This window comes from Canis lupus, assembly GCF_048164855.1.
Source record: "Canis lupus baileyi chromosome 27 unlocalized genomic scaffold, mCanLup2.hap1 SUPER_27_unloc_1, whole genome shotgun sequence".
NCBI classification, from domain to species: Eukaryota; Metazoa; Chordata; class Mammalia; order Carnivora; family Canidae; genus Canis; species Canis lupus.
The window spans coordinates 644-16,006 of NW_027326442.1; the positions used below are offsets into that span (position 1 = coordinate 644).

The following is a 15,363-nucleotide window of genomic DNA, read 5'->3' on the forward strand; positions in this document are numbered from 1 at the left end:
CCCTGCTGCCCTCCATTCCCAGCTCGACACCCCATTCTCTGCTGCCGGCTCACTGTGCTGCACGTGTTCTCTTTGCTGCAGGACCCCACCAATTTGGACAAATTCAATGTCTCCAACTTCTTTCATGTTAAGAATAACATAAAAATAACAGATCCAGGTAGGTACAGCCACGGCTGCTCTGCGTGCCAGGGGTTTGGGTGAAATAGGTCAGTGCTTTCTGGGTGAAACCCTCACCTTGCTGGGGACCGGAGCACCAGGAGTCTAGCTCAAGCCCAGACTGGCCGATGCTTAGCTTCTGTGCTGAGGTTGGCAGCACCGCACCCGCCCACAGGGAGCCCGATGTGTGGAGTCCCAGCTGGGGCCCACATGCTTGATGCCTACAGCCTCATGCGCTGGTGGCCTTGCTGCTGCCTCCTCCCCACTCAAGACTCAGCCCAAGGACCCCCCTTGCTCCTTAGAGATTCTCTGTTCCCATTGTGGGGACAAGTGGTTCATGCAGGCTGCTGGGTCCCTCTGGCATGGAAGCAGGTCCCAGGAGGGGAGGTGACTGTGGCCCCTGCTCAGCTAGGTGGCTGCCGCCCCCAGCATCGAGTGGTTCCGGGCTGTGTCTCAGCCTCTGGGGCCAGAGCACAGCTGGGGCCAGAGCCCGGAGCCGACCACAGTGGAAACTGCGGGCGGGCTGACTTGCCACCCTTGTGGGCTCTTGCCTTGCTTTCTTCCTCCGCACCCCCCTTCCCTGCCTCGTGGCCACCAGGAGAGTGTTACCGTGTGGAGGCTTGGGTAGTCGGCCTCTGTCCTGTTCTGGGCTTCCGGTGTTGGAGCTGGCTGTGGCCCCCTGTCCCTGTCGTGCCTGTCTGCAGACATTGCTGGGGCCATGGTTGATCAGGGCCCCTGTGCTGTTTTGTAGATGAAGAGAAGGCAAAACAGGACCCGTCTTATTATTTGAAAAATACAAATGCCGAGACCCGAGAGACACTGCAGGAGCTCTACAAGGAGTTCAAAGGAGACGAGGTCCTGGCGGCCACCATGAGAGTCCCGGAGAAGAAGAAAGTAGACAAGCTGAACGCTGTGAGTGGGCAGAGGGCTACACGGCTGCCAGCACAGCCAGCCTGCCCATCTCAGCCCCTCAGAGGGTACTGGGGTACATGTGGAGGGCTGCACTGAGGCCGGGCCTCAGGAGGCCAGGGGTGGCAGATGGGCGTGCTGGGGGCCATGCACGGTCCGTATCTCACCCTAGCCCAAGCTCCGTAGTCTGGACTTGACATGTTGAGTGGACTGCTGCCTGGTTACCATGTGCCGCTGCAGCCTCAGGTCTGTGTGTCTGGGGACAGCAGAGAGGGCAGCCCGTGGGTGCAGCTCCTGCCTAGAGGAACCTCTGGGAGAGACTGCAGGGGTGTTTGAGGATGCCATGGTGCTGAGAGGAGAGGACAGCGGGTGCCCCCTGCCTGGGCCTCCTCCTGAGTGACACGTTTGCTTCTCGCAACACTCACCAGCCAGCCCTGAGGCCCCCGTGTGCAGTGAGGGTGTTTGGAGTTGTGCCCCAACCCATCAGGCCCCAGAGCTGCCTGCCCCTTCCCCTCTTCAGGCAGGGCTGTGGGGGGATGGGGGATAGAGGTGGCTCTGAGGTGCCCTCAAAATTACCCAGGAAAACTTGCAAAAGACAGTTTGTTCACAATCCCACCTCTCTAAAACGACAGCACTTAGCATTTTGTCGTGCTTCCTACTGAGGGTAAGAAATCCCTTTTTTTCCATCACTGTCTCAGATAAAAATACAACCTAATGGGGCTTATTTTTCCCTGACTAAAAAAGCAGTGTGTTCACTGTAGAAGACTGGAGCCTTTAAAAAGGAATTAGTCCCTCACACTGTGAACCTCAGGGGTGACCGGTTTCTACTTATTTCCAGGGTTTCTGTTAACATGAGAGCCTTGGCCAGCTGGGCCTCAGCCTCCCGTGCAGGCAGGCCCCTCTGTGGTTGGTACCCCGGCTCGGTCCCCTCGTTCCCTGGGCCCTTAGAGTCGATGCAGGCCAGGCCAGGCCCCCCGGAAGTCCCTGCCAGGCTCTCCGGGCAGCGGCAAGGGACAGTTTTTTGGAGGAAGGGCACTGAGTGGGGCCAAGTGGCAGCATCCAGGCCCTCTGGCTTCCCGGGGCGCCACTCACGTGCCCCCTGGTTCCCTCTGCAGGCACACTATTCCACCGGGAAGGTCAGCGCCTCCTTCACGTCCACCGCCATGGTTCCAGAGACCACACATGAAGCAGGTAGCTGCCTTTGCCTCTCCATCCCCAGCAGTGCTGCCTGACAGTGGCTGAACACCGGGCGCCGGCCCCACTGAGCGTCGCTCCCCCGTGCTTGGCCTCCATGGGTGCTTAGGCAGCTTGGGCATGGTCAGGCAGCGATGGGCCCTTTCTCAAAGAGTGTCTGTGTCTAGGCGGGCAGTGGCTGCAGTGGGGGGCCCCCTGTCCCCTTCTACCCACCATCCTCCATATCCAGGCTTAAACGCTGAGCCCCTCCTCCTTCTCCCTCTGCCCGAGAACCTACCCTGTCCCGCGCCCAGGGCCCATGAGCCTGTGCTCAGCGGGGCAGACCCTCAGGCTCCTGGGCCCGGAGCCTGGCGGTGGGGTTGGAGGGGTGTTGCCCCAGCTGGAGGGCAGCGTGGAGCTCAGGCCTCTGTTTACAGCTGCCATTGATGAGGACGTGCTGCGCTACCAGTTTGTGAAGAAGAAGGGCTACGTGCGGCTTCACACTAACAAGGGCGACCTCAACCTGGAGCTGCACTGCGACATGGTACGTGTGGCTGCCGTTCCTGCCCCGAGCCCGTGCTCCGTGCCAGGGTCTAAATATGCAGCTGCACTTGGTACATGTTGCAGTAGAATGTTCCACTTGGTCTCTGGAAGGCATGGTGCTCATACTTCCTCCCCGGAGGGGATGCTGTTCGCTGTACATCGTAGGCCCGTGCTCTGGGAGGGGCGTGCACACCCTGCCCCCACTTGCCTGAGTGTGTCTCTGTGGCCCTCGCTACAGGGTCACGGCAGATGCACGCATCTGGTCGTTGAGCTTCACGGGTCCTGTGTCATCTTGTTGGGCCCGGGCAGCTGACTGGCACCTCGCACAATTAAGGCCCTGGGTGGTGGTTGCAATCTGCCCGTCAGCTGCTCATCACCTCACAGAAGTATCTGGGCTCTTTTGTAGACGCCAAAGACCTGTGAGAACTTCATCAAGCTCTGCAAGAAGCAGTATTACGATGGCACCATCTTCCACAGATCCATCAGGAACTTTGTGGTGAGTGACAAGGGTCTGCACTGGCCACAGCCTTGCACCTCCAAAGGGGCTGTGTGACTCCTGTCCAGGTGTCCTGCGAGTCATAGCTGCAAACCCCTTCTCCTCGGGGGAGGGGGGAACCTGCGGCCTGACCCCTAAGAGTCCCCAGCCCAGCCATGCTGGGCTCGTGCAGAGCTGGCCTGGGAGGGCCCTGTCCTTGCTCTTGAGCCCACGTGGCAGGTAGGCAGTGGCCTGAGGGCCAGGCGGGGCCTTGGGGGCACAGCTTGCTGACTGGCTTTTTTGTTCTTACAGATCCAGGGGGGTGATCCCACCGGCACAGGGACAGGTAGGCACTGGTGCAGGGGCTTCCCTGGCAGCTTTGGCTGCTCTGTAGGCCGCGGTGGGGGTGGGGGCCGTGCCGAGAGGTCCAGATGTGGAATCTGATAGGCCAGCTACCAACCTGCTGTGTGACCTCAGGCACATCCCTCAGTTTTCTCATTTTGAGATGGATGCAAGGCCTAGCCAGTTGGGGAGAAGCAACAGGATGCCCTCTTGCTGCCCCTAGAGCCCCCTGGTGGCCTGTTGGCTCCCTGGGCCCAGGCTGTTCCCTCCCCCGCCGTGTGCTGTGAGCGGTAATGACCCATGGCTTTCACTCTTTAGTCCTTGTACTGGGGGTCCGGCTCCCCTGCGGGGCTCCCAGCGGGCTGGGTGGGACCTGTGGGGAGAGGGTGGTGAGGGTCCCTCGGGGCCAGGGCTGCCCTCTGAAGGACTCGGTAGTGCCCCTCAGGACTCGGACACATTTCTGGGGCTGGGCTGTGTCCCACTGGTTGCACTTGGCTGGGACCCAGTCGTTCTGGCTGCCAGCCACTCTGCTTCCTCTTCCAGGTGGGGAGTCGTACTGGGGAAAGCCCTTCAAAGACGAGTTCCGGCCCAATCTCTCGCACACGGGCCGGGGCGTCCTCAGCATGGCCAACTCGGGACCCAACGCCAATAAGTCTCAGTTGTGAGTCAGGGGGTGCCTGTTGTGGGGGGGTCCTCTCTCTCAGCTTTGTGGTTAAGGGGCAAAGAGCTCAACCTGAACCCCGCCCAGAAGGTGGGCAGTACCCTAGAAGAGACTCACGTGCCACCCCTCCCCCCACCCTGTGTGCGTGCCCTGCGGTGCGTGTCTGTGAAGGAATAACATGAATGGTTGCTCAGACACCCAGGGAGGCCAAGGCCGCAGGAAGCAGGTGCTGGCCCGGGTGGGGGTGGGGGGAAGCCTCGGACAGGCAGTGCCTTTGTAGAAACGGGGAGACTTAGTGAGGGCCCGAGGATTGTGCTCGAAGTACTGTATCAGATGCCTGGGATACCTGGCCTGGTCAGCCGGGGCGGGGAGGAGAAAGGGCCAGGAGTACTGGCCTGGGCTGCCCGGGTCCTGACAGAAAGGCGGGGGGTTGGGGGTGGGTGAGGGCCCAGTGGGAGTGAGTGTGGGGAGGGGAGGGGCCAGACCCAGCCTGGCAGGGCAGGGGTGGCTGCAAGACAGTTTCCCGGAGGGCCCTCACCTGTGCACCGAGCAGGACGGGGGAGGTGGGTCTGTGCAGCGTGGAGGTCGGTGATGGTGCATTGGGGGTGGCAGCTTTCCTGCACGTTTGATGGGATTCCCTTGCAGAACCGTCCGGCTGGGTGGAATGGGGCAGCCCAGGCAGCCAGGGTTTCTCTTGGCCTGTGTGTCCTTCTTTCTCTGGAAACTGTAGGAGTTCACCTGCCTGCATTTAATTATTTTTGATTTTTAAAAATCTTTGGTTTCTGCTCGCTCTTTGCCAACTCTTTCCTTTTTGCTCACTTTTTATGAGGAGGTTTGTTATTTTTCTTCAGTGCTTTTAGTTAGGCATCTGTATTCAGGATATTTCTATTTAGAAAGATCCCACATAATATTTTAAAATATATTCCAGTATGTTTCTCGTATGGTTTTTAGTTGTACTGAAGGGAGTCTACCCTTAGTTCTTTGGTTTGTGGGATCTCCGGAAGTTTTGGAAGACTTTAGTTGTTTGAGGTAGGAAGGTTTTAATTTTTGTATTATATATTTATACACGGTTTCTGTACATGTGAGCCAACTATTTTGTTTTCCTCCAGTTGTGCTGGTATCACTAGAGAGTAACCCCTCCTTTTCCTGGTTTGGTTGCAGCCCCACAGCTGACTCACCTCTGCTGTGAGGTTGCCTGTCTGAGCGGTGGTCAAGTGTGACTACTCGGTCCTGGATACCACAGGCACAGGGGAGCAGGGTGGGGCTAGGACCGCCCGGACCCCAGGTGTCCTCTCTCGAGAGGGGTCCCCACAGAGTACAACACCTCCCTTTGTTACCCTGATGGTCCCCTAGCTTCAGTGACTCGTTGCAGGTGATTTTCCATAAATCCTTTACATCCTTTACGGAGTCCTTCCTACGGAGGAGGCGCTCCTCCTGGAGGTGTTCTGGGAGAGGCCTGGCTCCTTAGCCTCCTCTTCTCGGGCACATGTTACCTTCTTGTGTAAATCGGGGTCCCATTCCGGGTTCTCTTCTGCTCCACGGCCTGTTTGTTATTCCCACACCATCACACCTACTCAATCATACTTGCTGTCTATAGGAAGTTCTAGTAGGTGAGTCCACCCTCACTGTTCTACATTGTGTTTTGCCTTGATTTAGTTGTTTCCTCTTTAATATGAACTTTAAGATCATTTTTGTTTTTAAATATTTTATTTTACTTTAAAGATTTATTTATTTATTCATGAGAGACAGAGGCAGAGACATAGGCAGAGGGAGAAGCAGGTTCCTGTGGGGAGTCCGATGTGGGACTCAATCCCAGACCCTGGAATCACATCCTGAGCTGAAGGCAGACACTCAACTGCTGAGCCACCCAGGTGTCCCATTTAAAGATTTTATTTTATTATTTTTTAAAGATTTAAATTAATTTATATACTTTTAAGATTTGTATTTACTTACTTTTTTTTTTTTAATATTTATTTATTTATGAGAGAGGGAGAGAGAGAAAGAGAGAGGGAGAGGGGCAGAGACACAGGAGGAGGGAGAAGCAGCCTCCATGCCGGGAGCCTGACGTGGGACTCGATCCCGGGACTCCAGGATTGCTCCCTGGGCCAAAGGCAGGCGCCAAACCGCTGAGCCACCCAGGGATCCCCAGATTTGTATTTATTTATTCATGAGAGACACAGAGAGAAAGAGAGAGAGGCAGAGACATAGGCAGAGGGAGAAGGAGGCTCCATGCAGGGAGCCGGATGTGGGACTCGATCCAGGGTCTCCAGGATCACGCCCTGGGCTGAAGGTGGCGCTTAACTGCTGAGCCACCCAGGTGTCCCAAAAGATTTTATTTTTTAAAGTAATCTCTACACCCAGGTTGGAGCTCAAACTTATGACCCCGAGATCAAGAGTGTGTGCTCCACCAGCTAAGCCACCCAGGCGCCCTGAACTTAGAGGTCATTTTATCTAGAGCAGAGTCTATGGGGATTCTAATTTGGAGTGATGGGACATTGATATTTTGAAAGGATAGACGTAGGACATCTTCCATCTAAGGATGTGGTTTGACTTTCCCTGAGGGTATATTTTTGGTCTTTTAGTATGGTTTTAGAGGGTTTTTCCACCCAAGGCTATTCTTTAAGGATTGTATACTTTGATATTTTTGTGATCAGAATTCTTTTCCAATTCTGTTGCTCAAATAGAGAAAGTCTGTTTTATATCTAACTACTTTATTAAATTCTCTTATAATTCAAATAGTTTTTATTAAGAGTGTCTTAGGTTTTCTAGATAGGTGGTGGTCCTCTCTCTGGTGTGAACACCAGTCAGCTCACATCAGGCCTGTAAGCAGAGGACGTGGACATCCTGCTCTCCACGTTATGTGCTGTTTTACCATCTGATCAAATTTATTATCGTGCTACTTTTTGGGAGAGGCTGTGGGATTTCCAGATGCTTTTCTCTCAGCATCTGTTCCTATGGTCAAGATGGTTTTCTTTTCCTTCTGGAATCTGTGGGTATTACCTCTGGGTTGAGCAGCCTTGCTGTCACAGTTTTGGCCTGGAGTAAACTGGGCCAGTCTTTGCCATGCTGGGAGGTCCGCCACATACTGCTGCCCTCACCCGGGACCCGGATCTGGCTGGGCGGGCCTGAGGCCCAGCACGCACAGCCCGCATGGTGAGCCTGTCCTCCTCGCTTTGTGGCCTGAGGTGGCTTAGCTTACAGTGGGCTCGGCTGCTTGGTAAGGTAGCTGGCCAAGGACAGCTTCTGCGGATCCTTCGTGCTCATTCCTTAGTTGCTTCCACTTCGTGGGCCACCTGGGGAGCTTTTCTTTTGCCAGAACATAACTGGTCCACCTCTAGATTTCCAGACTTGTTTCCGTGGCATCTCCCTTCCCGTCCCTCACTGCACCTGCCTGCCCGCTCTCCTTCATGGTTTGCGGAGGGCTTCTCTGGTTTTACTTTATGTAACTTGCCTCTGTTTCCATCTTCACTGGCTTCCTTCAGTGTTTCTCCCTTCTCAGGCTTCCGTCCAGCCCTCCACTGCTGTAGACCTCCGAGTCTCTGCCTGCTGACAGCTCGCGCTTCCCCTCCTCTGTCCTCTGAGGTCAAAGGACTAATCGTAGACTTGGCTCACTCCTGGCGTGTCTATCATTGTTTTTCTCTTCCCTTCTTTTTTCTTGAGGACTATTTCATTCCCTTTTAAGCTTCCCGACCTGTGTTAGAAACACCCGGCAGAGAGACCCACATGGTGGCCAGAGTCCAGGTGTGTGGTTGTGGGTGTGAACGTCTGTGGTGACTCGCCCACGGGCTGTGGCTGGTCAGGCCGGGTGGGCTCTGAAGGAGTGCTGTCCCTTGCCGATTGCTCGTGCCGTGGGCTGTGGGGATGTGGGCAGCAGCGCGTGAGGTCCCAGGAGGGCTGCCTGGCCCACGCCACTTCCTGGGGGTGGCTTCGTGCCCTGGGCCCCCCCAACTCCCCCCTGAATGCTTCTCTCCATCTTGTTAGATATGTTCTGTTCTTTTACTTGGAGCTTTCCAGATTTTTGAAGTTTGAGGACCTGCCTGTAATGGCACCCTAGACTTGGGGTTCCTTTAACTCAGCCTGGTGGTCTGAGGGACATACTTAACTTTCCAGTCAGTATCCGTATGTTCTATTATCCTAATTTAGATTTTCTGGGTACCCTTTTTAAAAAATATTTTTCATTTCTTCCTTTTCTTTCTCCTGATTTGGAAGTTCTGTGTCACTTCTGGTTTTAAGTAGATTTATTTCAAGTCTGCAGTTGGTCTGCCTCCTTCCGTCCCAGACCGACCCTGCCTGTGCCACCCCCCAGCCCACGTTACTAGAGTTGGGCATTTAAATGTCCTTTGTTTTTGCACCAAGTTAGGTGTGAAAATTGATTAGATCGGCATTTATGGATGTTGACCCACGTTCCTCGGTGTCTGCTCCTTTCCTGCCCGTCTTTCTTCCAGTTCATAGTGTCTGTTCCTTCAGAGGCTGTTGTGATGGGACTGGCTCAGGCGTCCAGTCTCCCTCTCCGGCCCTGGCAGCCTCTGCCTGCGGCTCTGGCGGGTCTGTCCGAGGGGAGGCTGGCAGCAGCTGAGGCTGGAGGCAGAGGCTCCCTGGCCTTTCCCGGGCTGCCGTGCCCTGAGCCACCCGGGGAGCTGGGGTCCCGGGCCCCTGGGTGGCAGGGTGTGGAGGCCACTCACACGGGTGAGCTCCGGCTCCCCAGAGCAGCTTTTGGAGGATGTGGATGCCTGGTGCATGCCTAGAAGTCTTGGGGGCCAAGCAGGCCAGGTGGGGAAGCTCGCGGGCTCTTCTGATTGCCCTCCCCTCCTCTCCCAGCTTTATCACCTTCCGCTCCTGCGCGTACCTCGACAAGAAGCACACCATCTTCGGGCGGTAAGAGAAGCTGCCGTGAGGTCCCGGGTGCTGGTGCAGGGGTGGGCTCCTTCCCAGGGGGACCTGCTCACTGCCTGTCCCCTGCGTCCAGCTCAGTGCCCGTCTGCCCACATGTGTCACTGCTGAGGTTCTGGCTGTGGAGAAGTGGGGACCTGGAGCATTTCTCTTGGCCAAGGGGATGTTTGGCTCAGCACCTGCCGGCGGCCCTGCCCAAACTCACCCCCCTCGGGTCCTCCTCTAGATGGTTCCAGATCTGTGGTCTGGGCCACATCCTTTCTGTGCTTTTGTTCTGTGAAGGCCCAGATGGTATTTCCAGCTTTGTGGCTTCGTGGTTGGTCACACCCCTTACTCGGCAGTCAGAAGGCACTGCAGCTAGTGTGGCAGCAGCGGGTGTGGCTGAGTCCCGATAAAACATTATGGACAGAGCCGGGTGGCCCGCTGGCCCTGCTCTTATTTCTCCCCCCAGCCCCTCCTCCCTAGGCCATGTGCCTCATCCCTACCCCTCTGCCTGCCAGGCCATGGGGACTTGGCTCTTGGGGGCACCCTGCCCTGGTGCACATTCAGAGGTACCCCCGTCCCTCTGCCACAGGGTTGTCGGGGGCTTTGACACACTGACAGCCATGGAGAATGTGGAGAGTGACCCCAAAACTGACCGCCCTAAGGTATGTGCCAAGGGAGAATGGAGGGACCGCCGTGTGGGCCTGGCACCAGCAGATGGGTTTGGAGGGTCTGCTGCCTCTTGGCGCTGGCTCACTGCCTCCGTCTGCTGCTAGGAGGAGATCCGCATCGACTCCACCACCGTGTTTGTGGACCCATATGAGGAGGCTGACGCTCAGGTGAGGCTGCCACCGGGGAAGGGGGGCGGGGCCCCGGGGAACTGGCCTGGCCTGCGGGCTCAGGGCCACCTGTTTGCCCTGCTCCACCGCAGATTGCCGAGGAGCGGAAGAGGACACAGCTTGAGGAGGCAGCGGCCCCGGAAAGCACAGTGAAAACCCGCCAGCCCAAGCCGGGGAGCCAGGGGCCCCAGACGTACCGCCAGGGGGTGGGCAAGTACATCAACCCAGCAGCCACGTGAGTGCAGCGCGGGGCTGGCCGTTTGCACGGTGCTCTCCAGGCTTCCCAAGGCCCACAGGCCACAATGTGCCAGTGGCGGGGAAGCACCAGGCTTCGGGGCTGAGCAGTGAGCAGGTGTCCTGGGGGCCACCGTGCAGGCTGGAGATTGAGGACTTGGGTGGGGACTGCGTGGCTGTGACGTCACATGCAGCAGGTGCTGTGGGAGGGCGTGGGAGGGCGTGGGCGGGCGTGGGCCTCCAGCTCGAGGAACTGATCCTTCTCTTTCCAGGAAACGTGTAGCAGAGGAAGAGCCCTCAACCAGTACAGCTGTGCCTGTGGCCAAGAAGAAGCCCAGCCGAGGCTTTGGGGACTTCAGCTCATGGTAGCAGCAGGTCTGCCCCTCTGGATCCCCGGGGGGGTCTGGGGGCCGGGGGCCTGTGTCCACAACCCCGCGTTTCCTGCCTCGTCACCTGCCCGTCTGACGACACCTCGCTAAAGCTCTTGCTTGTTGCCTGAGGCCCCCTTCCTGTGGCCCGCAGACCAGCCAGCAGTGTGGGCGAGGAGGGCCCCCGACTCTGGCTTTCCCACCCTCCCCCACCCCGGCTGTCGTCGTCTCAGGGACTGTACTCAGTGTATCACCTGGGACCTGGTTACACACACAGAATCGCAAACCCCGGACCTTCCGACCTGGGGACTCGGGGCAGGCTCTGCGCTCCGCTGACACACCTTGGGGGGCTCTCGCTGCCAGTGGCTTGAGGACCCTGCATGGGAGCCTTGCCATTAGTTTCTAAAACCTCTTCTGCTGCCTCTTGCCTGGACTCACTGGGGCCTGGCCACCCACCCAGCAGGGACTCTGGGTGGTCACAGCCATGTTCCCCGTGGGCCTGCTCTGGCCAGCCCAGGTGTGGGCTGCACCCAGGACTTCCTGCCTCTCTGCCTCAGGACAGGCACAGGAGCGCCCGTGGAGCAGCTGTCCGGTTCCTGCTGCTACTGATGGATGCGCCGAAGGCCCTGCCCAGCTGGCGTGACCCCCCTTCCACCCTCAGGGTCCCTCCTTGGCTCAAACACTTGACCCCTCGCCCTAGCACTAGGGCTTCCAGACCAGCCTCACCAGCGTTTCTGGACTTAAAAAATCCCTTCCCTTTTTATTTTTCTATGTCTTAAAAAAAAAAACTTAGCACTTGCTTGCCTGCCCTTTCTCACTAACTGTTCATTCTGGAGCGTGTGCCTGCATGGCTTCCACGTTCTCGACACTGACACCACTACCTCGGCCTTCCCAAAGCACCTCTACAGGAGCGTGGGGATAGCTGTCCACCCCTCACCCCCACTCCCAAGACCTAGTCCTCGAGTCAGCATCGGCCACAACCCCCTCCAGCTTGTCACACTATCGTTCTGAGGCTCTGTCCCCGGTTCTTCCCCTCGCCCAAACCTCAAATCCATCAGTGAGTGTCAGTAGTGGCTCCAGAATTTACCTGGGCTCTGCTTTTTCCCATCTTGGATGCTGAAACCCCAGACCCACGCCTTGTCTCGCCTGCCTCTGTTCAAGTCCCTTGCACACACCCACACAGATGCCATCTGGGTCACCTTCCCAGAGCTCGTCAGCCTGTTGGCATTTTGCTTCCCAGCAGTCAGTGGCTCGCCTCCGTGTGAGAACAAGGTCTGTGCCCCCCACGCACCGTGCCCTCTGCATACCCTACCTGTGAGTGCAGCCAGGGCCTGGGGCTCTACGGTGACCACTCAGCCCTCTGTGCCCATGGCCAGGCCTGGCCCTCTTCTTCACAACCTCATCACGACCCCTCCCGGCTACATCCAGACATCTGATAGCTGGCGAAACGCTTGTGTCCCAGTGTCTGTGCCCAAAATGCCTCCAAGATCCGGGTTCACCCAGGAGGAGAGGGCTGCGTGTGGTGACAGCCAAGTGAACACACTTGCAGGCCACCAAGTAGTTGCTGGTGGCTCTGGGTGCGGGCAGAGGCCCTGGAGAGGGGGTGTCCCAGAAGGCTTCCCCTGCAGCCTTTGGGGGAGGGGGAGCCCAGGTGACCAGACCAGAGCCACCACAGGAGCTCGGAGACCCTGACCCAACACTCCCAGCAGGAAGCCGGGGCTGTCGGCCGAGAGCAGAGTGCCCGGGACAGGACGTGCGACTGAGAAGGACAGGTCTGACATTGGAAGCTTTATTGTTCAACCTCACACAGACACAGAGGACGGAGGGCTGGACATGGAGGCTGAAGGAGGCTTGTGCACGTGAGCTTGGCAGTCCTGCTCAAAGGGGCAAACCTTCGGACTGCTGTCCATCTGTCCGTCCCTCCAGCTGCGCCCAGTGGCCACACTCACCTGGCCCCAGGCAGGCCCGGGCCACCCTGGCTGCAGATCCACCCAAGGGTCTTTGACAAACAAGGGTTTACATTTCTGTAGGTTGTTCTGGAATTTAGTTTTCTAGATATTAAAACCACTCAGATTTTGTAAGTACCTGGTGAGGTCACCAGGTAAATTAAAGGACTTTTGGAAAAATTCCCATGTCTGATCTCGCCTAGTATCTGACAGATGCCATCAAGAATAAGTGTTAAGGTACAAAAATACTATATATATATGTAGATATAAAACGGCAACAAAACTAAACCACGCTTCTAAAGCAGATGTGCTGCGCCAGAAAACACTACATAGTTTTAAGTTAAATGCATTTATGGTCCTGGCATCCCCTCCCCATTCTTCAAGGACAAAAATACTTTAAATAATTTAAATAAAAGACACAGGATGATATTTACTGTTTAGGGATTTAAAAGGGTGGAACATTCCAACACTCCACCAGCATATCTGGTTGTGGTCTCGAGAATGTCCTTCCCTGGAGCCAGCTCACGGTCTGTTCATTTGGTTTCGAAAGGAGCTTCGATTTTGATTTTTCGGAAGACCAACAACAAAAAAAGTGTTGAGTTTTCGTTGGTATCAGTTACCAAAAACAAAAAAAACCAAAAAGTACAAAAGAAGGCCTAAGACCACTGGTACAAATGTTTCAATGCCATCACAAAAGACAATACAAAAACCAAAGTGCTCAAATCAGAGGAGCAGTAAACTTGCCCAGAACATACAAAAGCTTTAAATAGGAGTTCAGTATGTACACGGCTCGCTCAGAAGACCTCGGAGCGCCCTCGGTTTCCGGGAGGAGCCGGCGGGGCGTCGGGACGCGGCCCTGTCCCGCGGCGGGCGAGGAGCCGAGGCGGCGAAGGTGGGTTTAGGCGAGGTTTGCAGCGACGGGTACACGCTCCGCGGCGAAGGGGCGCTGAGGACGGAGGTGCTTGAGTGCCAGCTGGGGGGGACCCGCGCGGTGGCCGGAGCGCCCCCGAAGGCCGCGGCTCAGCGTGACCTTCGACACCGGGGCGCGGGCTGGGGAAGCTGTACCAGGACGGGCCGGGCGCTCGGGGGCTCGACGCTAAGCTGTCCCCGTCCGGCCGGCGCCGCATGGCCCCACCTGCCCGCCTTCCACCCGAGGCAGAGGCGCGGCCCACGGCGGCCTGGAAGGGGCGCTCCGCAGGGACCCGGGCGCCGCGGCCCTTCCCTCCCCGCCCCCCTGGGCCCTTTCCTGCCCCGGGCACTGCCCCCCGCACCGGGCTCTCCGGGCTCTCCCAGGCCCTGGGGCAGCAGGCCGGGCCCAGCGGCCGCAGTCAGGCCAGAACATCGAAAACCAAAACTTAACTGGGAACGGGTTTGGGCCTCTGTTCTCTGAAAATCGGCCAAAACCCTGCAGAGTGCCCTCCCCTTGCAGAGGCACAGGTGGGTTGGAACTTAAAGTACGTGGTGGAGACACAGGACGTAGGAGACGGCCCAGGTCCCCTCTGCGTCAGCTCAAGGGACAGAATCAGTGGGGCGCAGGAGACCCATTTCAACTTATAAAGTTTAACTGTTTTGGAAGTTTAACCTTTCCTGAAAAAATTTTAAAACCATCTCCCAAATCTCAAGTTTGGAAGTTCATCCCGCCGGTCTGGCCTCTTTCGTATGCAAGAGTAATTCTTTTTCTTCAAGTACATCAGAGTAGAAAAGGAGATCCGATCGGACTCGGTCCAGTGCGTTAAACTCTGCGTGGACCACCCCGTCAGCGGCGGACACAGGAGCCCCGCTTCCAGAGCCCTGCCCGGCTGCAGCCCCCCGCACGTGTGCACCTGCGGCCCCCTGGAACAGTCTCTGCTAACGCTCTCGCTTTCTAGCTAAGGAAGCTATTGGCTTAAATAAACAAGATGTTCCATCAGACATATTTCTCTATTTATAGCTTATTATCTAAAATGTGATCAATGGGGTCTTCTAGTTTTGAACAAGGCTTTAAAAAAAAAAAGGTCCCTTGGCTTTTTTTTTTTTTTTTTTTTTGACTTGACTGTTTCTGGAAGATTCCTACATGAGCACTATGCTTTCACAGCTCATCTGCAAGCGGAATAACCCATCTGTAGTTTCACGAATTAAAAAAAAAAAAAAAGTGGCCTATAGTATCCTCACTCCAAAAGAGGGGAGTGAACTCGCTCTGAAAAGCCCTTAACCCTGTGGTCCATGGAAATTCGGTTTGGTTTTCTATCAGACATGAAAGAGCGCAGCCAAACTCCATCTTAAAGGCATAGCTTAGAAGAAGGTATTAACTAGGCGGTTAAGTCATCAGTCGGTTAATTCTTTCTCTAGAACTTGAGAAGTTAGAAAAAGGTCACGGAAACATTTCAGAAACAGCCATGTACGTGAACAGGACGGAGGCTGGAGGGACACCTTACCACCGGATCGGCCGGGACAGGCCAGCCCGCAAGGTTCAAGTTCAAGAAATACTGTCATCCAGGATGCTCCTACGTCTCCGTTACATTTACAGTCTCTCACAAAATAGTATTCAGAAGAGAACAAAGTTTTCACTTTACTCCCAACCATTGTCTTTGATCATGTGGGCAAGCTCAATAATAAATTTTCCTTCTTTATATTTCTGACTGCTCTCAAAGGCATGTTCCTTGAAAAAGAAAAAAAGTAGAAAGAAGGTTTCAGGGCAGGATTGACTTCACTTTTCAACTTCATTACACTCTTGGCAAAGAAAATAAGCGTGTGGTATGAAGTCTCGCCAGGTGTCCCAGGGTGGAGGGGGGCGCTGTCTGGGTGACAAGCCCCCACGGGGCAGGGGCAGGGCAGTCCCCCGCCACGCGTCACTGCCTTACAGGTG

The 15,363-nt window shown here is 56.1% G+C and overlaps 2 protein-coding genes across 7 annotated transcripts in view; one reads left to right on the top strand and one right to left on the bottom strand.

Moving 5' to 3' along the window:
• LOC140629616 (RING-type E3 ubiquitin-protein ligase PPIL2) lies at window positions 1–12,700 on the top strand. Of its 2 annotated transcripts, none has more exons than XM_072819103.1 (13): window positions 1–157; window positions 908–1,068; window positions 2,181–2,256; window positions 2,676–2,782; window positions 3,188–3,277; window positions 3,569–3,602; window positions 4,142–4,259; window positions 9,078–9,134; window positions 9,724–9,796; window positions 9,908–9,970; window positions 10,063–10,205; window positions 10,477–10,579; window positions 10,850–12,700. In XM_072819103.1, exons 2-12 carry the CDS (start codon window positions 1,027–1,029, stop codon window positions 10,571–10,573), a joined length of 900 nt encoding a protein of 299 aa, XP_072675204.1. In that variant the 5' UTR covers window positions 1–157; window positions 908–1,026; the 3' UTR covers window positions 10,574–10,579; window positions 10,850–12,700. The 2 variants fall into 2 exon arrangements, with proteins under 2 accessions (XP_072675204.1, XP_072675203.1); XM_072819102.1 differs by having other exon boundaries at window positions 11,130–12,700.
• YPEL1 (yippee like 1) overlaps window positions 12,348–15,363 on the bottom strand; it is a 26,147-nt gene continuing 23,131 nt past the window's right edge. For all 5 annotated transcript variants that reach the window (XM_072819109.1, XM_072819104.1, XM_072819107.1 and 2 more), the window contains one exon: window positions 12,348–15,156. In XM_072819109.1, coding sequence (XP_072675210.1) covers window positions 15,067–15,156 — 90 coding nt within the window. In that variant the 3' untranslated portion in view covers window positions 12,348–15,066. The remainder of the gene's footprint in view (window positions 15,157–15,363) is intronic.

What these genes read in the sequence shown, in the direction of transcription:
- LOC140629616 (XM_072819103.1), top strand. Translation starts at nt 1,027, where the DNA reads ATGAGAGTCCCGGAGAAGAAGAAAGTAGACAAGCTGAACGCT. An exon ending in AACGCCAATAAGTCTCAGTT is followed by an intron (nt 4,260 to 9,077) that starts GTGAGTCAGGGG and finishes CTCCTCTCCCAG; the next exon opens with CTTTATCACCTTCCGCTCCT. An exon ending in CCAAAACTGACCGCCCTAAG is followed by an intron (nt 9,797 to 9,907) that starts GTATGTGCCAAG and finishes GTCTGCTGCTAG; the next exon opens with GAGGAGATCCGCATCGACTC.